The 19,643-nt window shown below is 22.5% G+C and overlaps 4 protein-coding genes across 6 annotated transcripts; all 4 read left to right on the plus strand.

Annotated features, from left to right (window-relative positions):
• Nucleotides 1–612: 612 nt before the first annotated feature.
• Nucleotides 613–6,974, plus strand: LOC122713761 (sideroflexin-2). The gene is made up of 9 exons (XM_043934501.1): nt 613–689; nt 2,119–2,295; nt 4,363–4,533; nt 5,067–5,265; nt 5,476–5,601; nt 5,679–5,745; nt 5,941–6,040; nt 6,190–6,237; nt 6,552–6,974. Exons 2-9 carry the CDS (start codon nt 2,144–2,146, stop codon nt 6,664–6,666), a joined length of 978 nt encoding a protein of 325 aa, XP_043790436.1. The 5' UTR covers nt 613–689; nt 2,119–2,143; the 3' UTR covers nt 6,667–6,974.
• Nucleotides 6,975–7,724: 750 nt separating this feature from the next.
• Nucleotides 7,725–11,229, plus strand: LOC122713739 (inhibitor of growth protein 3-like). Of its 2 annotated transcripts, XM_043934469.1 has the most exons (7): nt 7,725–8,525; nt 8,692–8,754; nt 8,966–9,037; nt 9,176–9,538; nt 9,608–10,016; nt 10,096–10,294; nt 10,393–11,229. In XM_043934469.1, the coding sequence occupies exons 3-7, from the start codon at nt 9,010–9,012 to the stop codon at nt 10,507–10,509; spliced, it is 1,116 nt and encodes a 371-aa protein (XP_043790404.1). In that variant the 5' UTR covers nt 7,725–8,525; nt 8,692–8,754; nt 8,966–9,009; the 3' UTR covers nt 10,510–11,229. The 2 variants fall into 2 exon arrangements, with proteins under 2 accessions (XP_043790404.1, XP_043790402.1); XM_043934467.1 differs by lacking the exon at nt 8,692–8,754.
• A 707-nt stretch (nt 11,230–11,936) lies between these two features.
• Nucleotides 11,937–14,134, plus strand: LOC122713712 (phenoloxidase-activating factor 2-like). Its single transcript, XM_043934434.1, has 6 exons — nt 11,937–12,295; nt 12,686–12,768; nt 12,885–13,123; nt 13,237–13,467; nt 13,589–13,790; nt 13,932–14,134. The coding sequence occupies exons 1-6, from the start codon at nt 12,190–12,192 to the stop codon at nt 14,088–14,090; spliced, it is 1,020 nt and encodes a 339-aa protein (XP_043790369.1). The 5' UTR covers nt 11,937–12,189; the 3' UTR covers nt 14,091–14,134.
• A 160-nt stretch (nt 14,135–14,294) lies between these two features.
• On the plus strand, nt 14,295–19,460 carry LOC122713711 (protein cereblon). 2 transcript variants are annotated; one of them, XM_043934431.1, is made up of 8 exons: nt 14,295–15,056; nt 15,897–16,044; nt 16,356–16,468; nt 16,721–17,050; nt 17,492–17,744; nt 17,871–18,016; nt 18,128–18,321; nt 18,390–19,460. In XM_043934431.1, exons 2-8 carry the CDS (start codon nt 15,996–15,998, stop codon nt 18,523–18,525), a joined length of 1,221 nt encoding a protein of 406 aa, XP_043790366.1. In that variant the 5' UTR covers nt 14,295–15,056; nt 15,897–15,995; the 3' UTR covers nt 18,526–19,460. The 2 variants fall into 2 exon arrangements, with proteins under 2 accessions (XP_043790366.1, XP_043790367.1); XM_043934432.1 differs by lacking the exon at nt 14,295–15,056 and having other exon boundaries at nt 15,842–16,044.
• Nucleotides 19,461–19,643: the final 183 nt, after the last annotated feature.

Raw genomic sequence — 19,643 nt, forward strand, 5'->3', positions numbered from 1 at the left:
TATAATTCATATGTATGATCATTTTTCTTCTTGTTAGTGACAATGGAAATTAAATTGTATTAAATACATTATTATAGGTAGAACAATTCAAAAGTAAACTGCAATTTCATTATTTTTCGTACCATATTAATAATGGATAATGGATACATTAACATCCGATAATTTTATATCATTGTCTTCTTATATTTGATCTGATTGCAATATCTTATTTATTATTGTTAATTTAGAATTATTTATGGAATTATTGCTAAATAATTGTTTACAATATATTTATACTATTATTGAAGAAATTTAAAATAATTTAAATATGAATGATTTATATCAAAAATATGAAATTATCTATTTAATCATTTCATGTAATAGAATAAAAATTCTTTGCATTCTAAATTAACTATTAAAATCAACAATAAAATTAACAAAAGAAGAATTATTAAAAATTATCAATTTTGCCAATATTCAACGAAGATAGACAAATAATGATTCCATGAGAAAGAAAAGAATTTAAACAGAGCGCATATAACGATGATAATAATAATAATAAAGAAAGCAGCGCCTGGAAGGGAGAAACGCAGGGATGTATCAAAAGAGTTGGTAGATAGGTGTCGAGTAGGGTACCAATCAGCTGGCTTGCGCGGACAGTAGACAACAGAACAGAGTAGACTCTCCAGAAGTGACGCACGTTTTCACGGGTAAGCGGACAAAAAATTATGCCTATTATTTATAATACGTTACATGATATGTGGTCGTGCACGTGTAATTTGATATATTGCAACCGAAAGTGAAAATATATATGAAACATTCAACTGTTTTACAATGTTGTTTTTGAATGAAAATGTGCTTATATTTAATCAAAAAGTGGGTCATTCATCAACTATCAGTTTTTCCCATCATGGTCAATAATTGCCTAGAATTAAAAAATCTACAAAAATACGAGCACGCAAATGTCTTATTGTGACGTCATGCGAATAAATCACGATAAATGAAAGCCAGAATGTGCAAGACAAACAAGCGCCACCTCGCCCATAAAACTATAATCGATGTATTACATTGTACTCTCTTTAGGTTATGCGATATATCAGACAAATGCAGGGTCCGCGAAAATAATGATACGTATGTGTAAGATTAAACATCGAACTTTACCGACCGAAACTGGATTGTTTATGTGTTTCATAATAATATCGATTAATGGATCGAATTCGACATTGTCTTAATTTTGTATTATAATTCATCCTATGCCTTTTAAAGTTCATTTGAACATCGAACAACATGATATTCGATGTCACAGTATTAAATAATCGATATACACATTTTGGTCATTAAAAATGATTTTTCAAATATTTGATACGATATATCATTAAGATTCGAACTTTAACTTAATATTTTCAATTTTTTATTTTTTGCTTTTTTTTTGGAAATAAAACATTCATAGATAAAAATTACATATACAATTACATATACATATAAAATAATATTGTGATTTTTTTATATACTGTGTACATTGCAATTATTTATTTATAATATATATTAATAAATAAATATATTAATTTAATATATTAATTATATAGTTTTAATTTATTCGACATTTATAATATAATAACCTATTGAAAGTTATATAAAAAGTTATAAAATTACATACTGATCGTTATTCAATTATTTAAAATTGATATTAAATAAGTAAATAAAATATATCTGAAATTCAAAATAAATATGTAGAACTTTAAAATTGTTATCAATAAAATAATAAAACAATGACTCTTATTAATTTTTAGAATAGTTATTTTATAAATTTATCAATTTTCGAAATCAAATAATTCATATTAAAGATGAAACTTCTACACATAAATAAATAATAATTATAAATAATTATAAATTATTAATACTTCAAAAATACAATCGTATAAGACAATATTAAAAGATAGTATTTTTATATATTACATAATAATATAATGACTATTTTTATTTACTATATTTTGATATTATTAGTTCATACCATAAATATAATATTAATAAATCTAATTAACTTCGTGATCAATGTTTTTTTTTTTAATAGTATTATAACAAAACATAATTTGAGTATTTTATTATTTTATGATTAAATCGATTTTATTATTGTAAAAGATTAAATCCATAATATCTCTCGAAAATGGAGGAGAGACTGAACATTGATGGACCTTTATGGGATCTTAGCACCTTCATTGGAAGATGGAAACATTTCGCTTGGGTGACAGATTTTCGCACATGTGTAACTCCTGAATCGAAGTTACTTGAAGCAAAAAAGTTATGCGAGGATTATAAGTGAGTATGAAAAAACATTTTAATTTTTTTGAATACAAAGTAATTCATTAGACTATTATATAAATTAGAATAATCTACAAAAGGAGGAAATTAAAGATTTTAAAGTTGAATATATTATGCTTAAAATATTAAATATAAAGTATTTGCATTAAATTCAAAAAGAACTAATAGAAATAAAGAATTTTTCAAGATATTCATTTACGTTTTTCTTTTTAGTTGAAAATTAATTTACATATATGTAATAAACTATCATGATTATTGTACTGTTTGCTTTTTATTGATTTATTGCTTTTTATTTATTTATTTAAATAATGTAAATAATAATTAAATAATAATTAAAATAATATATAAAATAATATATAAATATATATTATTGCATTTTTAATAAATTGTTAAATATAACTGTATATTAAAATAAGTAAGATAATTTTATACAAATATAGTTAATATGTTTATTTAAAAAAAATTTCATTATTAAAATTATTAAGATTTTTTAAAATTAAATAATAAAATTTTGGAAAACATATTTTCATGATATCAATTTTTTTTTATAATTAATATAATGATTAAAATTCAGAATATATGATTTAAGAATCCAGTCTTTTTTTGATGTTCTTATCATGCTCGAAGAATCGTTGTTACATAAGAATTTTATCGATAAATATAATTTGCGTTAAATATTCCAAAGATAAAATGATATAATTATAATAATTATTTACATTTAATTATTACAACAAAATTATTATTCATAATTTGATATAATTATTATTAATAAGTATCATTGTGTATAGAAATTTTTTATTAAATATTAAATATTTTATTGTATATTATAGAGAATCATTTTAATTTATAATTTAATTCTTTAAACAGTTAAATTAAAAAGTAAAAATAACATTGAATAATTTAATTTAAATTAAATTTAAATTTTTATATAATTTATAATATCAAAACGATTTTAAAAGCTTATCATTCTCTATTAAATATACTGTTCTATTTAAAACATTGAACTGACCTTGAAACTTCTTTCATATCTTCATATTCCCCTTTCTCTCATAAAATTCTAACAACTTTTTTTAACCTCATATAGTATGTATTTTATTTTATTGTCAATTGAATTGTATGAATTCTTATTTTTATTATATTTTTCATAAAGTAAACTAAAATATATACATTCTATATATAATGAATAATATAAATATAACAATTATTTTTATAATTACATATATAATTATAATATATATTTAAAATATAATTTGAACATATTTTCATGAATATTTTATTAAATTTATTATTCAATTTCTTTGACATTATATTATAGATGGTTGACCATATATATAAATTATATAAGTAATAATGAAAGATAAGAAGAAACGGAAATCATATAAAGATTTTGCATTTAATTAGAATTTTATTTCAAACTTATAATAGATCATTGTATATAATTTATTATATTTGATTTTTTTTTTTGATTTCAGGTATTACAAATATTAACATTTTTATTTCATTTTTTTTTTTAATAAACAAATAACTTTGATATATAATTTAAAAGCAGATTATATGAAATTGATATGAAACAATCATAAAAAAAAAATAATAAAGAAAATAATTAATAAGAAATAATTATGGATTGTTAAATGATTAAAAAAATTCAATATTATAAACATAATTAAAAAAATATTTCAATATTATAGAAATAAAATATCTTTTATCACTTATTTTTCGAGTAGAAAAATATATTTATATTCAACAATTTATATTCAACAATAATATATATTCAACAATTTTAATTTTTATAAGTTAAAAAAATTACAAGAATTAAAAAAATTATCTATACAAAATACATATTTTATTCAATTTAAATATTCATCTTTCTCAATTATTCTTAAATTCTATGTTATTATATTTTCAAATTTAATTTTGTATTGTATTGTATTCTTTAAAGAAAATTTTCAAATTCATTGCAACTTAAAAATTCTTTTACATATGTAACATAAATTTACACACATCCTTGTTGCTCATTGTTTTTTTTTGTGTCTACGAAAAATCAATAGTCTGTTTATCCCTTAGACTTGGGAAGGAGCCAGCTGGTACAACCTGGGAGCAAATCATCTATGCTAAGAAGCTTTACGAGTCGGCCTTTCATCCCGACACCGGTGACCTGCAAAATGTCTTTGGCAGAATGTCCTTCCAAGTGCCAGGTGGAATGGCTATCACTGGTGTTATGCTTCAATTCTATAGGTAAATTGTCTCTTTGTTTATTTTTCAATATAATTTCAATATGTTTCAATATAATTATCAATTATAATTTTCAATAATTTCAAAAAATGAAATTTATTAAAAAAACTAATTAAGAAATAAAATTGATAATTATTAGAAAACAATGGCTTCAATTTAATGATAAATCTCTTTGTATATTTTTTAGCTTAAACTAGGTAGTTTTAAAAAATAATGTTTATTAAAAAAACAATTATAAAAATTAAAAAATTAAAAATGATAAATTTTTATTTTTAAATGAATGAAATGAAATTTATAAATTAATTTATTTTTATATTATAAAATGAAATATTATAAAAAATGGAAAAATTTCTATGTTTCTACGAAATTATTGATAATTTTTTAACTTTTTCATATTTTTTCATATTATACAGTAATAATCGTAATTTTTGTTTATAAAATCATATTTTGTTTATTTTTATTTTTAAATTTATGAAAAAAAAAATTTTATAATATAATTATAATATAATATATTATATCATTAATAACAATTGCAGAACGACCACAGCTGTGGTATTTTGGCAATGGGTGAACCAGTCGTTCAACGCATTAGTGAACTACACGAATAGAAATGCCAACAGTCCCACAACCGTCAATCAATTAACGGTTGCATATATCAGTGCTACCTCAGCAGCTATGATAACTGCGATAGGATGCAAGTCGTTTTGGGCAAAACGGGCAAATCCGCTTATGGCGGTATATAAATAATTTATTTTTAAAATTTAAAAATTAAAAAATATAACTATTATGAAATATATATATAATATATATAAATATATAAATAAAATAATAAAAAATATATATAATTTAACTTAATAAAATAAAAATCAATTATATAAAATAAATATTATATAAATAATATAAAATTGACTATTATTAATAAAATTTAATTTTAATTTTTTATAGCGTTATGTGCCATTCGCTGCAGTAGCTGCTGCAAACTGTGTGAACATTCCTTTAATGCGCCAGAATGAAATCACAAAAGCGATTGAAATTAGTGATGAAAACGGCAATAAATTAACAAAATCAAAAGTAAATTACATTTATTTTATTATATATAAACTGTAATTTATTTTACATCAATAATAGGAAATAAATGTTTTTTTTAGCTTGCGGCAGTTAAAGGTATCAGTCAAGTAGTCATTTCGAGAATTGTTATGTGTGCACCCGGCATGTGTAAGTAAAAATTAAATAAATGATAAATACATTATGAAATATGTATTATTTTAATGAAATATGAATGAAATATAAATTATTTTAATGAAATATAAAAAAATAATATATATAATAAAAATAATAATAATAATATAAAATAATAATAATATATATAATAAAAATGATAATAATAATAAAAAAATTTGTATGGTTTAGTAATTCTACCGCTTATTATGGAAAGACTAGAAAAATATGCTTGGATGCAAAAAATCAAACCTCTTCATGGACCCATACAAGTTTTATTAGTTGGCTGTTTGTGAGTATTTTTTTAATATTTTTATTTTTATTTAATATATAATAATAATAATAATTAACAATAATAACAATAATAATTACGAATCGAAATATAATAGTTTAAAAGATGAATGTGTATAAAAAAAAAATATATTCATTCTAATATTTCAGTCTAACATTCATGGTGCCTACAGCATGCGCATTATTCCCACAAAACTGGTAAGCTTCTATACATTTTTGCATATATTTTATTAGCATATTATTATCAATTTTATATTTGTTTTTTATAAGTAATTGATTTAATAATAGTAAATAATTGACTTAATAATAGTAAAAATAATTGATAAGTTTTAAACTTATTTATATTTCAAACAAAATATAATTTATTTATACCAAAAATCAATTTATGAATCTATGAAAATCATTTTTAATATTAAATATTCATTTACTGACGTAAGAATTAGCATAATAATAATATTTTAAATATTTTATCTAAATGAATATAGTTCATACATATATTTAATATTTTATAGCTCAATTAAATCAAGAACTTTGGAACGCTGGGAGCCCGAAAATTATGAACTTTTAAAAAAGAATTGTAAAAATAGAGAAATACCCATATACTTATATTTTAACAAGGGTTTATAATGTACGAAGATTGTAGTAATAAAAGATCATCAAAGGGTATTTTTTATAACCCTGTATAAGATAGCAAGTTAATTAATAATGGAATTGAAAAAGATTTTACATTACATTATAAATCGTCGGAATCGTAGTTTTCTGCTGGTTCAGAGGATAATAACTCGTTCCGAAAAGAACAATATGTACGACAATATTGCATTTGAAATAATTTTTATTTTATATAGCAATACAATTTATTTATAAGTTTTATTATATATATATATCATGCATTTATTGTTCATTTTTACATTTTTATCAATAATGATTATGCCTTAATATAGATAATGAAAACTATCATTAACTATTTTCTTATATACAAAACATTTCGAACGGCGATAATTTTTGTTTCCATTAAATTATACAAATACGATCAATAATTTTATTCATTTAAACAAATATATGTATATAATAATGATTTAAAATACGATATCATAATTATAAATTATATTGTTAAATTCTGCATTTTAGAACTTAAATATTTGTATTTTATTGTTTTATTGTTACTACCTTCTTAAACTGTTAAACGTTACAAAAAATGCTGCCACATATGTATATTTTAGTAATACTATAATAAACATTCTGGAAACTAAATTTAAACGTATTTTTCTTTTATTTAGTTTTTTATTTAGTCTCAATTTACAATTGATTATATAATATTACAACAAACATATAAATAAAATAACAATAGAAAATAATGCAATTTAGAACATGTATATATATTACGTAAAAAACTATATATTTGGTCGAGAATGCGTAGGTTGATTTTGTTGTGGCATATAACCGATACGTTCTTGAATTTCGCTTTGCGGTACTTTACCACCCCACGAAGGAGGATTAAATGTTGGCGGTCTTTCTGATTCTTTTTTAGCTTCAAGAGCTTTCCTCATTGCTTCATATTCTTGCAGATCATCTAATCGTAAGTCGATTCTTGTTGGACTTCGTCGTATCATTTTAACTAAGAAGTTCAATGCACCTTTTTTTCAATATAAAAGTATTTACTGCAAGCTGATGATTCACTGGAATATGAAGAATGTTAGTAATAAAAATCAAAAAATGAACTATTTTTAATCTTTACTAATACTAGATGCATAATTATCTACAGCATATCATAACATAATAATTTATTTTAAAATTCTTTTATATACTTTTGATTTTAAATTGTTAATTCTTATTAAAAATAGAAATTTTAATAAATTAAAATTTTTTATTGTATTTCGTATTATGTAAATGAAAAAAAATCTTTTTGTATATATTATATAGTATTTATACATATTACACAATTCACATAGAATAAACTTAAATTCATTATAGAACTAATAAATGTATTAGAAAATAAAATAAATATGATGATAAAATTGATTTAATAAAAAAACATTTAAATTGATAAAATATAAAATATTTAAAATGAAAATAAAAAATTATTTATACGGGGTAAAGAACCATATAAAGACACCCCTGAACGTTAGGTTAAGATGGCGGATTACAAGGAATAGATAACTGGCCAGTAATAATTCTAAAATAAATAATACTTTTAAGAATGCATAGATTACTGAGCCATTTATATTCGCGAAAATGATATTTTTCCTACGATATTTCATACAAATAGTTCATAGATTCGCATCATTTACAGAACTAGCGTGAAAATGTGGGTACAACAAGGGATTTGGCCGCCGTAAACACGCTTCTGATCGAGTGCTACAATTTTCGTTAATTTTATCACGGCGGCAAGCACTCCTCTTTAGTAAATTGTAAATAATTGTAAATTAAGCACCAGGCAACGAAGCACCAGCACGAAAGGATGCTTTACTTGGAAGATTATGTTGAAAGTACGTAAAAACGAGGCATGCTCTGCTTACCCAGCTTCTCAAGAAAGTTACTAACCTTTCCGAATATACTCTCTCACACAAACATCAGAAACATTTCTCAAAGCGAATATCTTAGTTAATATTATATTATCACATATAATTATTTAAATGCTACCTTTTATTTTAGTGCCAAATTAAATACCGCGTAATATGAACAATTACTTGACATACTGTTCTTCATAAATTTTAGGTTAGTTGTATGTTTTCTAAATAGTCTATAATTTCTTTGCTCTTACCAATATATTTTGGAGTTAAGTTGTAATTTGTAATATTTTTTATGACTTTAATGTTAACATTATAATGATTAGATTAAATAGATAAATATTATTTATTCTTCTATATTTGATTCTTTTAATTCTGAGTTTGTTTGGTTATGTTGACCTTCTTCTTTTGCGTTTCAGTGATCGAGCACCTTCCTCAAGAATTAAGAGACCGGTTCACAGAAATGAGAGAAATGGACTTAGGTGTACAGAGTATGTATTTAATTATATAGTACTCTAAATTTATATTTAAATTTTATATCTATGAATTTAATCTACTTTTATTTAAAATATATTTATGTTTTTTGTGAATTATGTTAATAAATGAATAATGAATTATAATTATTGCAGATTCAATGGACAGTTTAGAAAAAAAAGTAAAGATTTTTTTCGCAAATGCAAAGAAAATGAAACCTAGTGAAAAGGAAGCAGAATATGAAGCTATTAGAAGAGAATATTATAAAACTCTGGAAGATGCAGATGAAAAGGTGCATTTAGCCAATCAGATGTATGACTTAGTAGATAGATATTTGAGGAGATTAGACCAGGAACTGCACAAATTTAAAATGGAATTAGAAGCAGATAATAAAGGTATCACAGAAATATTGGAGAAAAGATCACTGGAATTAGATCAACCACCTACAAATAGTAGTCAAAAAGAGAATCGATATAGCTTTACAACATCCAGTAGGTCACGAGACAATCATAGTCATTGTACGTATTCCTTCTAATTATATATTTTATTTAATATAACAGATAACTTATATTTATATAAATCATTAGCTCGAGCAGAAAAAAGAAGAGATTCAAATGCATCTTCTACATCAATAGAAAAACGCTTAGCTATAGAAAAAATTTCACCAAGTCTTCCTGAATCGCGACCAGCTTCTGTAAATTCAGGACCAATTATTGCGGCTACTAGCGTGCCATCTACCCCTACAGCAATCGCGAATTCTGTTGGTTCAGTGAGTTATAATCTCGGTCATATAGGAGCTGGTGGAAATGCCATAGCAGCTGCAGCATCGCAAGCAATTGCTGCGACGCAACAAATGCAACATGGCAGACGTACTGCTAGTTTAAAAGCTAGTTACGAAGCCATCAATACTGGAGGTATACATGCAGCCGAATTTAGTAGAGAATTAGCTGGTGCTGCCATTGCAGCTATACAAGAAACAAATAAAAAACATAAAAAGTATGTATTAAAAGATTTCTAAAATATTTATGAAAAATTTTGCTTTCAGTTTCTAAACAAATGTTATTTCACATTTTAGAAAAGTAACAACTGCTGTACCAAGTTCAAGTGTAGTTGCTGCTTCAGTTCAACAACCAGTATCACCTCCAGTTATAACTACAAATACACAAGTCGTAGATTCTGATAATCCAGATTGGACTTATGATCCAAATGAACCAAGATATTGTATATGTAATCAAGTATCTTATGGAGATATGGTTGCCTGTGACAACTCAGACGTAAATTTCTCTTTCTTATTATATTTCTGTATCAATGTATAAATGAAAATATTTATATTTAATAATTAATTTTTCTTTTGTTATTAACTTTATTATAGTGTCCTTTTGAATGGTTTCACTATCCATGTGTGGGTATCACTGCACCTCCAAAAGGAAAGTGGTACTGTCCTCAATGTACATCTTCTATGAAGAGACGCGGAGGTCGAAAAAACTGATTGTGCTATAATCAGTGCAAATATAATGAGAAAAAATTGATACTACCTCTTAGGCATTGTCCGTCAAGTACCAACTTAGTTAGGAAGCTATTAATTCTGATTTTATATGACTTTTTAAATATGTTTAAAGTTTAAGTCATGATCTTATCTGGTCTTAATCTTGTCCCACAAAACTTAAATTTCTGTTTTTACAGCAGAAAAGAGCAGTTTTTTTTACTGCGTTTTGTAGACATAATGAAAGGATCAAATGGTGTAAAAAGTTGGCTTTAAACAAATTCTGTTACATAAAAAAGATTTTGACATACAAATATTGCAATTATTTTTTAATACTTTTTGCACCATTCTATACCGTGACCACTAGATAGTTTACAAATTTACATTGAAAAATGATCTTTTCTTCTGGTAAAATACAATACGATCCATTGACTGAAATACCAGAGGTGATTTTCATTGTGAATTTTTCGAAATTTATGTTTTTAGTTCACGCAATATCGAGCAATTTTCGTATATTTACGTCCTCGTGTTAGTTCAGACGTGCTTAGTATCTCGCTGGATTGACGACTATGCGAGCAATAACATTTTAAGTGTTCTATGCTTTAAGAAAAAAACAAAACAAACGAAAGATAGAGAGAAAAGCGATAATAAATTGTGAGAATACTACTTTCGAAATGAAGGAATGTAGCAACTTGATGTATAAATAAATTGAACAATGCAGATTTATTATTTGTGTTATTGACGTTCATAAATGAAAAATAAAAAAATAATGACAGCTTCTATTTGTTACCAATGAATTACGTTAAATTCAAATGTTATTTTTTTGTTTTAAAAGAAATGGAATCCTATTTTACGTAAAGAATGTCACAAAATCCCATAAAAAAATATAATGTGATCGTAAAAACTAAAAATATTTTGATTATTAAATAAATATATTGTTAAATGGTAATATGTAAAATATCGTTACAGCATCAATTGTATCCTCGATTGATAATTTACGATCATATTATCTCTGGATGAATTATACTATGTTAGAATATTTAATTTTTAAAACAATTTAAATATTTTATTATTTTTAGATCACTTTCAATGTTAAAATGATCTGATTAATTATAAACTTATCAAAATATCCTACTCTTTAAAAAAAATATCATATTAATGCAATTTCATTTTCATAATTTTATATTTAAAAATAGAAAATATATTTGTTGCTGAAATTATAACAAAAAAGAACAAACTAAAGGGAAAAACCAGTATAATTATAATGTTGATTCAGTGATTCATAATGATACTACCAGGAACCTATAATTATTGACCTTCTTCACTTCAGAGCACGTCTGACCTTGCTTCTTGTTCCACTTTGAACATTTTACTATTTAAATGAATAATATTGCGACACGCTTTTTATACATAAATAAAGACATAATTATGATCGGAAGTAATTTACACTAAATTACTTGGCAATACATTCTATACTGTTTTATTATCATGGAAAGGATTATTGCTTCTTTGTTTATAAAAGGTCGCATATTATTTTCGTTCCGAAAGAATGTACGAGTTAATGCGCTTCTCTAAAATATGCTGCAGGATATTCTCATTATATATAAGGAAAACTTATTGAGTGAAAATTTTATTCTTCCAAGTGCTTTGAGTTAGAATATAAAAAATTATTTTTGATATTCGACCATGTTTCATATATTATGCACGGTTTTGTTTGTGGGTATTTTGAGAAATTGTATTCTGGCACAAGATACGATTACTTTTAACAGTACAACTACAACTATGTCGTCAAGTATGCAGAGAATTTAAAAAAAATTAACAAATTGAAATTGTTTTTTGTTATGTAAAATCATTTAAATGATTGAATATTGAACATTTTTTTTAAATCTCAATTTTTCTAAATTATTAGAATTAAATTATATTATATTATTATTCTAAAAATTTTTAAGATAAATTTTAAATTTGTTTTAATTTTAATTTTGAAATCTATTATAAAATAAAAAGAATTTATATTTTTAGTTAAATACCTTTCAAAATAGAATTTATTTTTTATTATAAAAATTATTATTTGATATAATATCTTAATGGAGTTGATTTATCATTTTATTATAGATATATTATATATATATAAAAAATATAAAATTAAATATTTTATCATAAATTTTTTCATCTTATATTTAAGGTCAAAATATAACATCGTGTTGCGTTTTAAAGAATAACTGTCCATCTATCAATCCAGGAATCGATTTTCGAATTGTTAATACGGTAAATTATTTATTATTTAGTATAAGTTATTTATTTAACATTTTGTGATATTTAAATAAATTTTTAGATAAATCGAAAGTTATGAATATTTAAAAAAATATTTTCAATTGTTTAAGGCTTCTAATTGTTCTGAAGGGCAAGTATATTGTTGTTCATCTAACTCACAAAACTTATTTGACACTACTTGCGGTATCAGAAAAATCTCGCCATCTTCACATCCTCAAGGTCAAGCCAGTTACGGTGCATATCCTTGGCAAGTTGCACTTTTAACAACTAACAATAATTATATTGGTTCTGGTGTACTTATTACATCAAATCATGTGTTAACTGTAGCTCACAAGGTAACATCTTATATGTAAGTAATTTAAATTTTTATTTTATTTGAATTTTATAAATTATTTTTATATATTTTTATATCTTATTTAATAAGTAGAATATAACATTTTAATCAAAAATATTTGTTTATAGAAATGGTGGACTTAAAGTAAGATTAGGAGAATGGGATGGCCAATCTACTAATGAACCTTATCCATATCAAGATTATTCAATTAAAAAAATATCTATACATCCTGAATTTAATTCCCTTAATCTTCAAAATGATGTAGCAGTAATAACTTTGAATAATACTGTTCCGATTTCAAGCAGTCCTAATATTAACACTGCATGTTTTCCTACAGCAATACCTGCAGCTAATACAAAGTATATAAAAAATCATTTAATATTAATTTTTATTTAATTATTTATTTAATATAAATATAATATAATTATAATATAATATAATATAATTTTATTTAATATAAATTCATATTTCTTTTTTAAGATGTTGGGTGTCAGGCTGGGGAAAGAATGCATTTGGAACAAATGGCAAGTACCAAAGTATAATGAAAGAAGTAGAAGTACCTATTGTTGATCAATCAATTTGTGAAAATGATTTACGGAAAACTAGACTTGGACAATACTTTACACTAAATAAAAGTAGTTTTATATGTGCAGGAGGGGAGCAAGGAAAAGATGCATGCACAGTAAGTGATTAAACTATTAAAACTTAATTTTAACAAATATTTCAAATATATTATATAATTTATATTATTAAATAAATATTATTTTAAAATTTATTATTTTAATTTCTTGAAAATAATATTTTTTAATCAAAATTTTTCTAGGGTGATGGAGGTTCACCATTAGTATGTCAAAATGGAAATGGACAATGGCAAGTGGTTGGAATGGTTACATGGGGTATTGGTTGTGCAACTAGTAATGTTCCTGGTGTATATATAAATGTATATAATTATATTTCATGGATTAAACAACAAATAAATTAAAGTAAATAACTATATATTATATAATATATATTTTTAGTTATATATTAAAGTAAATAACTATATAATAATTATATATAAATAACTATATTATATACATAATAAATTTGATTAATATTCAGTAATTTATTTAAAATATTGAATAATATATATAATGCATAATATATATAATACAATTAATAAAAATAATATATATAATACAATTATGTTTTATGAATCCGTGGATATATTTCCTCCTCACCGATTTTGATGACTTAGAAATATATTGTAAACATCATCTTGAGTAACTTTTTCTTCGACACATAATCGATGATTAGCTTTTAATTTTCGAATTATTCACAAAACCTTTGATACTATATTATTAAAATATTATTATTATATTATTATTATAACTATTATATGTGTATCTGTGATTGTGTATCCTTCAGTAATAATAATAAAAATTCATAATAAAAAAAAAATTAAATAAAAGATGACAAGTTTTAAATCATTTTTTACTGAATTTATTAGGTTAGATTTAGCTGAATTATTTAGGTTAGATTATATAAGCAAGGTTAGATTATATAGCAACTTTATCAGAATAATCAAAATCAAAACAAAAATAATTTATTCATCTAATTGAATTTAGAAATTGAAGATATAATTTTTTGCTTATAGTTTATAGAAGAATATGTATAATGCGATGAGAAGTTGAATATTGACGACACATGCTGTCATGGATGCACATATATAACCAGAATTCAATGATACAGTATGGCGAATCTTTTTATATGTACGTGCAAAAAATTTATTAATATTTATTGAATTGTTAACATATCGGATAATTTTTAATAAGTTAGTTTCTTTTATAAAAATAAAATCAAATTTTAGTTAAATATATTATAATAATTAAAAAAATATGAATAATTTATAAACGTATATTGCTAAAATAATATCGCTAAAAATGATTCACATGCCAGCAAAATTTTCGTACGTATCATCTCTAAACACATACCATAAATTCGCCATACTCAATATTTTGATTATCAAAAGTTTTTCGTAAATAATTCGAAATTTTAAAATTAAAATTATATATAAAAAAAAAAATTGCTCAAAATGTCTTTAACAACATATTTCAAGTTTAAGATCGATGAGAAAAGATCGTATCAATAAATTGATCATATCATATATTTATATTTATAAGATTTAGAAAGATTTTTATTTTTTTAATATTTCATAATACATTTATATAAATATACTAATTTAAGTACATATATGCATATTTGTATGAATTATTAAATATATTATTATTTATTGATTCATTTCTTTGAGAAAATAATAATATATTATTTAAAAATGAAATATAACATAATTAAGATAAATTTTTTTTGCAAAAATTTTTTTTTTATATTTTGATTTTACTTTCCTAATAAAAATAACATTATAAAAATATATATTTCATTTTTATATATGCATTTAGAATATATGTGATGATACATCTATTTTATTTGTTATGCATATATCATATGGTATAACTATTAAATATATTATTTTCAAAATTTCGAAACTGATTATTTGAAATATATCAAGATATATTTTATCTAATTAGATAAATTTCACATGAAAAATAAGCTTAATATGTATTTTATAAATAAAACATTTCAATTTTTGAAATAGTTATTACTTTTATTGATGAATTTATTAAAAATCAAAGTAAAATCGAAGTATTAACAATAACAAAAAAATAACGGATAAACTTAAGTAAATTCTAAATAAAGGTCAATTCATGAAAACCGTAAAGTGCATTCTACGTAAATACGTAAATTATAGATAGAGAATAGAGGGCTTATCATATTTGACATTTGTGGGAGGAAAAGTACTGATTGTTTACAATTTTCTAAAAATTTGGCAATCCGGAGAAATACGTAAATGATAATGGATGCCAACGTAGATGATGACGGAACACATAGCGAATTAGGTATGTTTTTTATATAGTTTATATTTAAACGTATTTAATTTTCCTTAATAAATTACAGGTTATGTGTCGAGTTTTTCACATATTGTTCTAAAACGAGGAAAATTATTCTTGTCAATTATTTATAAAATGTAAATTATATTTTTAAAATGTTAATAATTTTAAATATATGTTATTTTCGTATAATAACTTTAATGTCATTGTATAATATTGTATTATCTCTATAAATCTTTAGATTTTTTTGTTGATGATAAACATAAAAATATTTTTATTATAAAGGAATAAATCAAAAGAATAAAACATTTATTTTATAGAAAATCCAGAAAACAGACAAAGTAATGATGAGGATTATTCAGAAGAAAATACAGATGAAACATCTATATCTACTGAAAGTACTTTTGATTTGACTCTACCAACAACACATTCTGTAAGTTTTCAATACATATTTATATATTTATTACAATTATGTATTATTTATAATAAATAATTTTAATAATTATTTTTTAATTTTAGAAAAATTTTATTTGAATTGTATTTGAAATCTTAACATTATTGATAATAAATTTTTATATATATATATTTTTATATATTAAATTTTTTTTTAAATTAAAAATTTTTATAGAATTGAATTTATTTAATAATATTTGATCATTTTAATAATATATAAATATATTACTAGTATTTAGGACATAATTTGGAAGAACTTAGAGGAAGGACAATATTAGATGATGGACTTTACGTAAATTTGCCATTGTTAGTAAAGCAATCTGTTATGTTATTTCCTGGACAAACATTACCAATGACAGTATTTGATGCACAAACCATTGATATGATAAGAACATGCATTGAAAATGATCGGACATTAGGTGTTGTTTGTTTGGGATATGATAAAATGGTACCAATAGGTACAACTGCAGAAATTTATGAATGCATGTATGATCCTGATCAAGGTTTTCGTTTAAAAGCTAAAGGTAGACAAAGATTTAAGATTTTGCGAGTTATAATTCAGGTAAGTTTTAAAATATATAATAATTTAAAATATAATATTGCAAAATATGTAATGTAAAAATTAAATATTAAGAATAATAATAAATTAATAAAATTACAAATATAAGAAATAGGAATCTTGCTTTAATAAAACAATATTTTTTTAAATAGACTTTTTTTATCTTTATATAATCATTTCATTCTTATATATTTGAATATAGTGTTATGCATTGTGATAATTTATTTATGTGTGTATTTATATGTATTTTATGTATTTATATGTATTATATGTATTTATATGTATTTTATGAAATTAAGATATAATATTATATATAGTTATATAAATAATATAATTATATATATATAAATAATATAAGATATAATATTATTTATAGTTATGATTATATATATAATAAATAACATTATAATTATATTTAATTATTATTCAAATATTTAATTCTAGGGATATGATAAAATATCAGCTCACGTACAAGTTTTACCAGAAATAACTCTTGGACCACCATTTTTGGATGAACGTTTAGCATCATTAGATCATTTACGAATACAACCGAAAAGTGAGGAAGATTTTAAAAAACAAGAAAGAGTAGAAAATTTAGATGCTATAGTAACTCCTTGGCCTGCTTGGGTATATCGGCAATATGATCCCTTAAGACTTTCATTAAAAATACGACAACGTTTACAATTTATTGAGAGTAGTATGTATTTTTTCTAGTATTTTAATTAATTTTTATATTATATTTATATTTATATTTAATATAATAAAATTTCATAATTTTTTAATGATATATTATTTTAATTTAAAATTATTTAATATATTTTAGAAGGAAGTAATATACCTGAAGATCCTGCAGATTTATCATTTTGGGTTGCCCAAAATTTGTTATTAGATGATAATGAAAGAATCGTTTTATTAAATTACGATTGTGCAATTTCAAGGTTACAAAGAGAAATAAAATATTTAGTAGAAGTATGTATAATGAACATCTATTAAAGCTTTATAAATATTTTTACAATTTTAGAAGTAATAAATAATATATATATAATATTATTAATAATAAATAATATTATTATTTTATAGGACAAAATATTTGTTTGTTCTAACTGCGATTCTTACATTGGAAGGCAATCACATATGTTTCCAATGAGTAAAGAAGGTCCACAAGGTACTTATTGTAATCCTTCTGGAATTATACATGAAACTGTAACTTTATATCATGCACAAGGCCTTGCGCTGAGTGATAATCCATCAATAAATTATACATGGTTCCCAGGGTAAGAATTATTTTTTTCATATATTTTTTAAATTAATATTTAAATTTTAATTTAATTCATTTTTATAGATATGCTTGGACTGTCGCAACATGTAAAGATTGTGATAATCATATGGGATGGAAGTTTACAGCAGTTCAGAATAATTTAAAACCTAAAGCATTTTGGGGTTTGTTACGTAAAAGTTTGAAAAGCAAAGAGAAGTGAGCAAACCAAAATTTAAATATATTATACCGAGAAATTCGGTGATTAGTTTGGAAAACCCAGTGCATATTTCCCATAGTTTTTTAGTATTATATGACTATGTGCAATTGTTTGTACTGCTTAGTTTTTGTGAGCTATCAATAACAATAATGTTAATTTTTCTAATATAAAAAAAGACTACAAAACATACCAAAATCAGAATAATAAAAAAGTTATTTACTGTAAACATTGAATCGACTGAAATATGGTATATGTAAATTTCGATATTTAAGAGTATATAGAAATTAATTTTAAAGCTCCATGTGAAACAAAGATTGGTATAAAAATGTTTTAATATATATACAATCTTATTTCACATCTACGTTAAACTTTAGAATTTGTAAATTGAATTAAATGATTCGATCATATTAAAAAGATACATCAATTGTTATTTTTGCAAAAGCAGTTTATTCTGCTCAGTATGTTTTTTATGAGTATCTAGATAATATACAATTCATAACTTAAATTTTTTATGTAACTAGTCATTATGGGACATGTACATCTATCTTTAATATCAGTATAGTAATATAATAAGAATTTGTCAACGTACCTTGCTAAGAAATTCATAAATCAGAAGTTGCTGATGTTTAATAGTAATTAGATACAAATTTTTTATGAATTGTTTTCATTTAATATGATGATAGTGATAAAAATCGAAAAGAATGAAATAATATTGGTTTTTCTTATTAATGTATAATATTCACATGTTTTCCTTTTTATATCATTATTTGGAAAATGCATGTACAGTTCTAAAATGAGTTTAACATCATGTCATCATTATTATACTGAACTTCAATAATTATATACAAGTTATAAACAAAGATATAATACATGTTATTGGAATATGATATTTTGTTATTTGTACATCAGAATTTAATAAATGTGAATTTAACGTGAAACATTTAATTATTTACATTTAAATTTTATGATTTATTATTATTTTAAAAAAAATATTTTAAATATATTTAAAAAAATTATTTATTGTATTTTAAAAATAAATAGACATATGTTGTAATAATAACAAAAATTTTATATAAATACGGAAAAAAAAAATTAAAGGTGAGTATATATAGGAAAGTAAA

This window comes from Apis laboriosa, unplaced genomic scaffold (genome assembly GCF_014066325.1).
Source record: "Apis laboriosa isolate Shangri-la unplaced genomic scaffold, ASM1406632v1 scaffold26_cov146, whole genome shotgun sequence".
In the NCBI taxonomy this organism is placed as follows: Eukaryota; Metazoa; Arthropoda; class Insecta; order Hymenoptera; family Apidae; genus Apis; species Apis laboriosa.